The sequence below is a fragment of the Cebus imitator genome, unplaced genomic scaffold, assembly GCF_001604975.1.
Source record: "Cebus imitator isolate Cc_AM_T3 unplaced genomic scaffold, Cebus_imitator-1.0 Scaffold18, whole genome shotgun sequence".
Classification (NCBI taxonomy): domain Eukaryota; kingdom Metazoa; phylum Chordata; class Mammalia; order Primates; family Cebidae; genus Cebus; species Cebus imitator.
In genome coordinates, this window is record NW_016107333.1 from 19,643,833 (window position 1) to 19,654,323 (window position 10,491).

A 10,491-nucleotide genomic window follows, 5' to 3' on the forward strand; every position below is an offset into this window, starting at 1 on the left:
CAATTCTGGCACCTTTTTCATAAAGATACGTATTTCTTCANTATATGTGTATATGTGTGTGTGAGTGCATTTGCATATGACAGACATGATGAGGGATCATAAAGAAAATGGTGTAGAATATGAGGCCGAATGACTATCTATCAGATGCTCTTTGTTTCAATAATGGCACCTTTTTCATAAAGATACGTATTTCTTCATAAAGATATATACTTTTCCATAAAGATATATACTTTATACCTTTTTCATAAAGACACATACTTTTCATAAAAGTATATATCCTACACCCAGTCACTCACTACTACCAGAAGAGCATTCTTCTAAGTTCTGTGATGTCCTCTATGGCAGCAAAGCATGGCCAAATCCACAAAATACCTTATTAGTGACAGTCTAAAGCAATCTACTCCCAGAGTAACTTTCCTCATCCCCCAGAAAAATCTGTTCCTCAGCAGCAGTCTGTTACTTAGGCATCACTGATACCATGCAGCTCTCTGTGGCAGTTTGCATTTACTCCTCTTATCTGAATAACTGGGCTAATGCAATATGAAGAAGGAACCTAACATCTTCATTTCAAGAATCGGTACTAGGGTGTGATGGCAAAGGTATCTTTAAAAAACTATAAATTCTTTACTAGCAGAAGCTGATAATACTTCTATAGACATGACTCTAAATGCAATTCTATAAATTTTATTAAGCCATACCTAATGCTTGATTTTGACAGGTAATATGAACATCTGCTTTTTCAATAACCCAAAAAGACTAAAACTTCTTAGAGAATCTTAAAGTAGAAACAGTATACAAGGGAAATAATAAAGGAATCTATAGTATAAGGTTTTTGAGGATTAAATGAGTAAATTCATAAAAACGTGCTCAGAATAGTGCCTGGTCACATATTATTATCTAAAGCAATGATTCTCAACATGGGATTGGTCCAATACCTAAGGGGCTATTTTTGATTGTCCTAATGATTGGGTTGTCACATGAGAGCCAGTGGTGCTAGTCATTTTGTATGACTTTTGAATGACTAACTGAACTTAGAAATCCCAATAAGTGGGGATAGTTCAAAAGAACTATTTTCTGCAATCTACATGAATATTTCATTCCATGGCATAACAGTGAATTATTTTGATACTATACATATAAAAACTAGTTGATTTGCAAGAATATTATTTTTCCTTATTTTTTCAACTTGATATCCTATGATTTGTCTTGCTATGTTATTCCTATTTTGATTACCTGTATTTCCCTATTTCTCTTATGAGATTTAATTTCATTTTATTATTACTAACATGAGCTTTCATCCTAAAACTATAGATCTGCTCAGGGCTATGACACTGTAGAACTCCAGATGGCACTATTTGCATTATACTCTATACAGCTCATAAATCCCTACAACTGTGCAGCTTGACTGCCTTGCCTCTGCCTTACATTTTCCAGTTATCTTATTTTTCTGATATCCAGGCTTATTCATTATAAAGAAGGACAAAGGCTATCCCACTATGTCTTCATATGTAGGTTTATGTGAGCTCATACATAATGTATTATTATTTTACTTGTTTTTCTTTTATAGAAATATATCATATAATTAAGGTATAATAATTTTCTGTACTTACATATTTGGAAGGCTACATTTTCTGTGAGTTTCACTTAAAAAGGTGTGGTAGGTATTATAAGATGTTAAGAAAGGCAGTGTTAAAACTGATACAGACCTGGTGATTTAAACGGGAACTCAATTTTCTTATAAACTTGCACAGATCACAGAATAGTAAAACTACATGGAGTCTTAGATAAAAAGTAATTTGTACTCTTCCATAATAACATTTTGTATTATGAGTCGTATCTTGGTTCACAGTGTGACTCTATTCTGTTTGATTCAGAATTTGGCAATTTTCAGTAAAACACACATATTTCATGAAATCTATTCAGGCAACTGATTGTTTTAAAATAGTGTTTATAGGGCAAAATTCTGCTAACTGATTATAATATCACATCTTTCTTGGAAATGTCAAAGTCAAACATCAGAAAATGTGCATAGATCAAAATACTGAGGTTAAAATTTTTTTTAAAGTAAGCACTGGGTCTACTTTTTATAGTACAGAATACATATTGTAGGACAGCTCATATGATATAGTCTCTTTTATTACTTATGTGATAACATATATCCTCTCAGAATTCCTTCTTTCCTTCTTATTAGAGTGTATGATACTATCAACTCTTTCTCATTTTAAACTTTTTATATATGCTCTGTTTTTAAAAAAATCTTATCTGTATTGCTTAGGTTTTGGCTTAAGAGGTTTGGCTTTAATAACCAGTCAGAGTTGTTTATTTTTGGTTGGTGAACTAAGCTGTAAATTCTAAAAATACTGCTATTTTGATGTTGTGCATCAATCTGAAAATCTCAGTAGTTTACAAAAATAAGCATAAATTCTTGCACATGGGTGTATAAGAAGCTCTGTTTCTATAATGCCATATGGGTCCATATCTGCTCCACATGTTTCTCATTCTGGGATCAGAAGCTATCTAGGACATGCTCATCCTATAGCAAATGACAGAGCACAGGAGGTCAAGTCAAACCAGGCAAAATATTTGAAGTTTCTGTGTCACATCTGTGAATGCTACAATGGCCTAAACAACTCACAAGCTAGGGACAATCAGTAGAGAAAATCACCTTCATGGGAAAGGGAAAGGAGAGCAAATATTTGTTGAGCAGTAATATGAACAACGACAGTCTAGCAAAATAAGAAACTTAGAGGCCATGTAGTGAGGTTTTAAAAAAATTAAATTTATTTAAATGAAAGGACTTATTCTTTAATTAGGCCTTTCCTACTTTTTAGAGTAATGATGTCCTTTCTTTTATAAAATGATAATGGTAGAAGGCAGTAAATTTAAAAGTTTTATATTTGAAAAAATAAAAAAGTTAGCAACGCTATGTCAGTCCCCTAAATTTTTGGAGAAATTTGCTAGTTTACAAAAAAATCTAGAAGTCATAAGAAAAACAAACAGGCAAACACAGACTACCGAGTGTGATGATCCTAGGTCTCTATGGCTTTTGTTCACTATTCACAGGTTATTCCTTGGCTTGCAAAGACACTCACTTTCCCCCTTTGCAGGTTTCATTATTTAAAATACTTGTGATTAGGAGAGTCTATCTTTTAAAGAGCTGAAATGCCATTATTTATTTCCAGTGATCGAATTTTTACTTTAAAACGATTCCATTTACTCTTCAGGTCACTATACCAACTTGGTTTTGTAATACCTGGGGCCTCAGAAACTTAATGTTATGTAAATCTGTCATATCGCTGACATAAAAATTTTAACAGGCAGCACAAAAAGAATAATGGCCTACGACCCCAACACTTTAAAAAGATGAGTTATATTAAGAAGATTAAAAATTTAAAATGTAGCTGGCAGCTTTACTTCTAATGTGAAGTCATACATATTTAATAGTTTTATATGTACATAAGTACCAATAAATACTAAGGATTTTGGCATAGTTTTATGAAACATTATGCAAAACAGCAGAGCAGCAGTTTTTTTCTTCCTCACAGTATTGTTAAAGCAAATGAAGCAACTGACACCCTTCCAATGACTGATGCACTCATTTCACTCCTGACTCCTCAGCTTATTTCAACCTGCTATTGTTTTCATCTTATTCTTTACCTGTGATATTCTCCAGCTTTAGGCACTATTAAAATGTTATAGCTACCTCATCTATCCTAAGTTAGGGGGTGGGGAAGAAGAAAATAATAGTTGACATGTATTGTATCTACAGAAAACCTTATGTAGAAACCTCTGAATTTATCAAAACACTAAATTTTCCATCAGGCTTATGTAGCAGATAAGAGTCATAGTTCATTATTAAACACTAACTTATATAGGATCTGTGAGGTAACTTGACAACTACATTTTATTCCTACTCATCTTGTCCAAAATTGGGGAATTTGATCCAATATATGTTTGGGCATTTTTTTTTTTTTTGAGACAGAGTCTTGCTCTGTCACTCAGGCTTGAGTGCAGTGGCACAATCTTGGCTCACTGCAACCTCAGTCTCCCAGGTTCTAGCGATTCTCTTGCCTTGGCCCCACGAGTAGCTGGGATTACAAGTGCACACCATTACGCCTGGCTAATTTTTGTATGTTTAGTAGAAATGGAGTTTGCCATGTTGGTCAGGCTGGTCGTGAACTGCTGACCTTGGGTGATCCACCTGCCTTGACCTCCCAAAGAGCTGAGATTACCGGTGTGAGCCACTGTGCCTAGCCCAATACATATCTGGATTTCGTAAAGGTCAAAATCTGAAATAAGACATAGAAGACACCCATGAGAGGCAAGGGAACTTTTCATTAATGGCGACGAAGACCCAACTCACTGGTTTTGAAACTCATGTTTGTGTCATACCTACAGTTCAAATAAGGTATGCTTCTTCTACAACACTCTGTAGAATTTATATAAAAGTCACTTTTTTTTCTCATTTAAAAAATGTAATTCTCATTAAAACAAAATGAAAATTTAAAAAGGTGGTTATAACATAAGCAACATACCTGCAGGTATGATCGTCACTCACACTTGCAATTCCTTGGCCACCTTTGGGATCAAACACCAAACCATTAATGAAATCTGAATGGCCCTCTAAAACCTGACAGAAAGAGAAAACTTAGTATGAAAACAGGAAAATCTATAATATTCCTATATAATATTTTTGCTTCACTGCCTTAAAAGCTTTCACTGCATGTTTTTCTATAAATATTTCTTAAGCAATCTGCTATTTTTAAAGCATGATTTATACACCCACTTTTTGGAAGGTTTATCTTGGAAAGAAATTGATCATTCAACACACTATTAGCTTAGCCTTTCTTTTTTAGTATGCATTTCTTACAAAAACACACATACATTTTTATTGTACCTGTCCTCATATCACCTCCTTTCTCACTTTTTATATAAAGCTTAAATAAAAATCATAGCTAGAAAACTTTTTAGGGGTATTGAGGTAGAGTGCCTCTAGGCTTTTTACCTTATAACTGTTGCTCTGTATACTCACTACTACTTAACAAACACCCACAGGATGGACTTCACCATCTAATGCCTTCATTTACATGTTCAATGTGACTGCCAGCAGTGAAAACAGCTAGTTGTTATAAGACCATAGTCATCATCAACACAAAAATCTTTGCCTTGACAGAGAAGCAACAAATGAGACGCTGCATGCTAGAGGACTGTGTGAGCAGGGAAGGTTCAATCTGTCTAAATCTTCATGGTTGAAATCCTAAATAGGCCTGTCAGATAATTACTTTAAAGATTATCATTTTTTCTACCCTTCCTTCTTTCCAAAAACTCAAATTTGATCTCATTCTGAGGTTATTAGAGCAGTTCTGATAGTACTGCTCACTATGTAGAAATGTAACATGAAAAGAAAAAAAAAAAAAGAAAAGAAAAGGATTTGGTTCAAACATTCCTGAGTAACTTTAACAAACCCAGGTCCTCCAAATCATTCTCCAAAGCTTCTGTCACAGCTTACAAGACAAACTAAATTAACAGTGCATGTTTAATGTGTATTATAACTAGCATTTTAACTTTGGATAGGTCAAAATTTTATGTGTATTTATATACTTGGTTATTTTTGTTATAGCCTTAAATCAGCCAATCTGTACAATAGATTAAGCCAACTGTAAATAGCTTAGAGTATGATTTTTTACTATTTTCTAAATGACGGGAAAGGTTTAGTTTATCTTTGTTTTATAACAATATTCATATTTTGGTTTATTGGAAAACCAAGAAGGCAATACCATTCTTATAAGAAAACACGATGTAATTTCGACCCAACCTGAGGGTAATTATTATAGTAACAGAAAACACACATATGGGTTTTACTATGTAACCAAGCATTATTCTAAGTGTTTTACATGAATTTGCTCAGTCAATGATCATAATTCTATAAGGCAGCTGCTATGATTACCCATGTTTCACAGCTGAGGATATTAGCACAAAGAGATTGGGTTACGTAACCAAGGTCACACCATTACTAAGTAATAACATGGAGGTTTAAATGCAAGGAATATGGCTTCTGTGTCTGTGCTCTTAACTACTTTGGAATCCGGCCTGTGCTATGCTGTGCTGATCATTTGTCCCCTTGAAGTTCAACTCTTACTCTATGGATGTTCATGTCGATTATATTCCTAATATATCCAACTTTGAATTTCTAATTCTTTCTTATTTCTTGTTCCTACCTAACATTTCAAGTTAATAAATGATATGAGATTTATAATCTGCAGTCATTATTAAGAACCTAGTTCTTAATATAGTAACCTAGTTACTATTACCCATAGTAGAGTAAATGAGACCCTAAATTATATACTTTAATGATGACCATAAAAAGTCATTTTAAATTGGGATAAATTCAATTAAAGCAGCAAAAAATAAACACGTTTCAAAATAAACCCTAAAGATTTGTATAGCCATCAACATACCTTATATTCATTTTTATCTTGAAGATCTGAAGTAAATAATCTAATTTTCAAATCAGCAGCTGAAGTACAAAATCTGGAAGCAATAAAAAACAAAAATATACCAATTTTCAGCCTTTGAAGGGAAAGGTCTCTCCCTCCCTCCATCTTTCCCTCCAGGTCACTGAAGTTTTTATCAGTAAGTCATAATCATGCTTTTTATGGAGGGAGAAAGAAGAATGTTGTGGCTCCACTGTAAAAAGTATTGCATAGCCATCACAGAAAGTGGGAGTCACATTATTTTGAGAGCATACAAAAGTTTAGTCTATTCTGGATTTGCTTTTTCAATAATAAAGTATAGAATTTTACACTAAATCTTGAATTTAATTTTAAATGTTTTCTTAAAAGCATAAAAGGATAGATTTTAAAAATTATCTTCATTTTAGCCAGTCAACAAGAGATGTTAAAAATATTGTTACACACCTACCTTAGTCTTTGCCCTCTTCTGTTACCCAAAATCCTTAGTTTTTCTATTTCTCCAAATAAATCAGATTATGTAAGATATTTTTTATACCTATAAAAGCTGGCATATTTATACTTGCTAAAGGCTGGAGTATTATTTATACTTTAAACATTTAAGATACATTTTTCAGTAGTTCATCAATGGATTATCAAATTAAAAAACAAAACCTAAGCCGCAAACAACTCCTTTTTTTTTTTTTTTTTTTTGAGACAGAGTCTTGGCTCTGTTGCCCTGGCTGGAGTGCAGTGGCATGATCTCAGCTTACTGCAGCCTCCACCTTCCAGGTTCAAATGATTCTCCTGCCTCAGCCTTCCGAGGAGCTGAGATTATAGGCGCCCACCACCACACATGGCTAATTTTTGTATTTTTACTAGAGATGGGGTTTCACTATGTTGGCCAGGCTGGTCTTAAACTCCTGACCTCAGGTGATCTGCTTGCCTCGGCCTCCCAAAGTGCTAGGATTACAGGTGTGAGCCACTAAGCCTGGTCAACAACTACTTCTTAAACTAGTTTACCTTTAATCCTAAATTTTCTAGATTCTCAGGATGTGAGACAATGGCTGTGAAAAAAATATAAATTATATTTATATAGTGAAAAACAATTTATTTTCAATTCTTTGGTAAAAAGAGTATCATACAGATCTAAATTTATTCTTTAGTTTGACTACTGTGAGCCATTTTTTTCCTCAACTACTAAATTTGAAGAACTCCATAAAGCAAGGCTATTAATCCACAGACCCTGATGTGTTGGTAGACCTTTGCTACTACAATCCCATTCCAGTAATTTGTCAAGAGCCGTTAGAGAAAACAGAACAAAGCTACCAGGGAATGATTCTTTGCCCAAGGTCTTCTCAGAGGTAAAATTAGAAGTTGTGGTGGAATAAAGTGGTTCCCTCCCAACTGAGGCTATACTGTTTTGAAGTGTTCATAACCATAGCTCAAATTTTCCAACATTCTTTCTTTCCCTGGGTTCAGAGGGGAAAATGCAAAAGCACGGTGGGGAGAGATACATATTTGTATATATATGTATGTGTGACAGGGAGAGGAATCTGAGGAAACATCCACAGTTTTTGTATAAAGCATCTAGTAATTTAGTGACTGCTTTGCAGTTTCAAATTTTACTTTACAAATATAAAACACATTTTAATAAAGGCAATTTCCTAGCAATTCTTTTTAAAAAAATATATTTGGGATACTTTTTTTTCTTGATATCTTTGATTTTTTGTGTGATTGCCATATATTGACTTTCTTTTCTAATTGTGGTAAAAAACACATTAACAAAATTGACCATCTTAACCATTTTAAAGTGTAGAGTATAGTGGTGTTAGTATGAAAATTATTGTTTAACAGATAATCTATAACTTTTTCATCTTGCAAAACAAACTCTTAAATACACTGACCAACAACATCCCTTTTTACCCTCCTCTCAGTACCTGGAATCTACCATTCTAATTTCTGCTTTAAAAGGATTATACTATTTTAGGTACAGCATATAAGTGGAATCATGCAATTTTTGTTTTTTGTAATTGGCTTATTTCACTCAGCATAATGTCTTCAGGCTTTATCCATGTTATAGCATATAACAGAATTTATTTCTTTTTTAAGGTTGAATAATATTTCATTATATGTATGTATCATATTTTCTTTATCCATTTTTTCATGGTCATTTAGGTCACATCTACGTCTTGGCTACTGTGAATAATGATGCAATAAACATGGGAGTGGAAAAATCTGATCCAGAACTCAATTTCAATTCTTTTGGACACATACCTAGAAGTGGGGTTGCTGGATCATATGGTAATTCTATTTTTAAAATAATCTTTATTTATTCTTAATTGACATAATAATTGTATATAGTTATGAGGCATAATGTTGATTTATGGACATATATACATTGTGAATGATTAAATCAGGTAAATTAACATATTCATCACCTTACAAATTTATCCTTTGTGATAAAAACTTTTAAAATCTATCCTTTTAGCAATTTTAAAATCTACATAATTAACTATAGACATCAAAGTTGTACAATAGGTTACCAGAACTTACTCCTCCTACCTGAAACTTTGAAACCTTTAACTTCTCCCCTTTCCCTGTCCACTTCCTCTCCCCATGCCTTCAGCCTCTGGTAATCACTCTACTGTACTTCTGTGAGTTCAGCTTTCTTAAGATTGAAGAGTATTCCACTGTGCATACACCACATTTTCCTTATCCATTCATCCACTGGTGAACAGTTAGGTTGATTCCATATCTTGCCTATTGTGAACAATGCAGCAATGAACATGGGCATGTAGATATCTCTTCTACATACTGATTTCAATTCCTTTGAATAAATTCCCAGAAGCAGGACTGCAGGATGATATAGTTCTATTTTTAGTTTTTTGAGAAACTTCCATACTGTTTACCAAAATGGCCGTAATAATTCTTATTTTACATTACTACCAAGTGTCCAAGGGTTCTCTTTTCTCCATATCCTCATCAACTCTTCTTACCTTTCATCTTTTTGATCATAGCCATTCTAGTAGGCATGAGGTGATATTTTATTGTGGATTTAATTGGCATTTCCCTGATGTTGAACATTTTTTCATGTATCTGTTGGCCAGTTGTATATCTTCTTTCAAGAAATGTCTACTCAGGTTTTTTGCCCATTTTTAAATATAATTGTTTTCTTGCAATTTGAGTTCTTTACATATTGATATTAGCCCCTTGTCAAGATGTATGATTTTCAAATATTTTATAAAAATCTATAGGTTGTCTCTTCACGCTGTTGTTTCCTTTGCCGTGTAGCTCTTCAGTCTAATACGATCCCACTAGTCTAGTTTTGTTTTTCTATCCTGTGCTTTTAGGGTCAGATCCTAAAAATTCACTGCTGTGGAGATCAATGTTGTTAAGTTTTTTCTGTATTTTTCTAGCCATTTTACAGTTTAAAGTCTTAAGTTTAAGTTTTAATCCGTTTTCAGTTGCTTTTGCATATGTGATAGGATAAAGATTCACATTGTTCTGCTTGTGGATATACAGTTTCACAACACCATTCATTGATAAGACTGTTCCTTCTTCATTTTATGTTCTTGGCACCTTTGTAAAAAATTGACCATAATGCATGAATTTATTTCTGGGCTCTCTATCCTATTCTATTGGTCAAGGTATCTTTTTTATGTTAGTACCATGCTGTCTTGAATACCATATCTTTGCAATATATTTTGAAATCATGTAGTGTGATGCTTCCAGGTTTGTTCTTTTTTGCTCAAAATTGCTCTGGCTATCCATGGTCTTTTTGTGATTTCATACAAAGTTTTGAATTGATTTTTCTGTATCTGTGAAGAATGACATTGGAGTTTTGATAGGTAGGCATTGCATTGAATCTGTAAATTGCTTTGGATAGCAAGAACATTTTAATAATATTAATTCATCCAATCCATGAACACAGGATATCTTTCCAATTATTTGTGCTGAATTCAATTTCTTTCATCAATGTTTTATCGTTTCTGTGTAAAGATCTTTTCCTTCTCAAATTTACTCCTTTTTTTTTTTTTTT

General features: G+C 33.3%; 1 protein-coding gene across 1 annotated transcript in view; it reads right to left on the reverse strand.

Moving 5' to 3' along the window:
* NUP37 (nucleoporin 37) overlaps positions 1-10,491 on the reverse strand; it is a 44,527-nt gene that overhangs the window by 16,439 nt on the left and 17,597 nt on the right. The window contains exons 4-5 of the mRNA XM_017516814.2: positions 6,459-6,531; positions 4,536-4,630 (exon numbers count right to left, since the gene is read on the reverse strand). Coding sequence (XP_017372303.1) covers positions 4,536-4,630; positions 6,459-6,531 — 168 coding nt within the window. The remainder of the gene's footprint in view (positions 1-4,535; positions 4,631-6,458; positions 6,532-10,491) is intronic.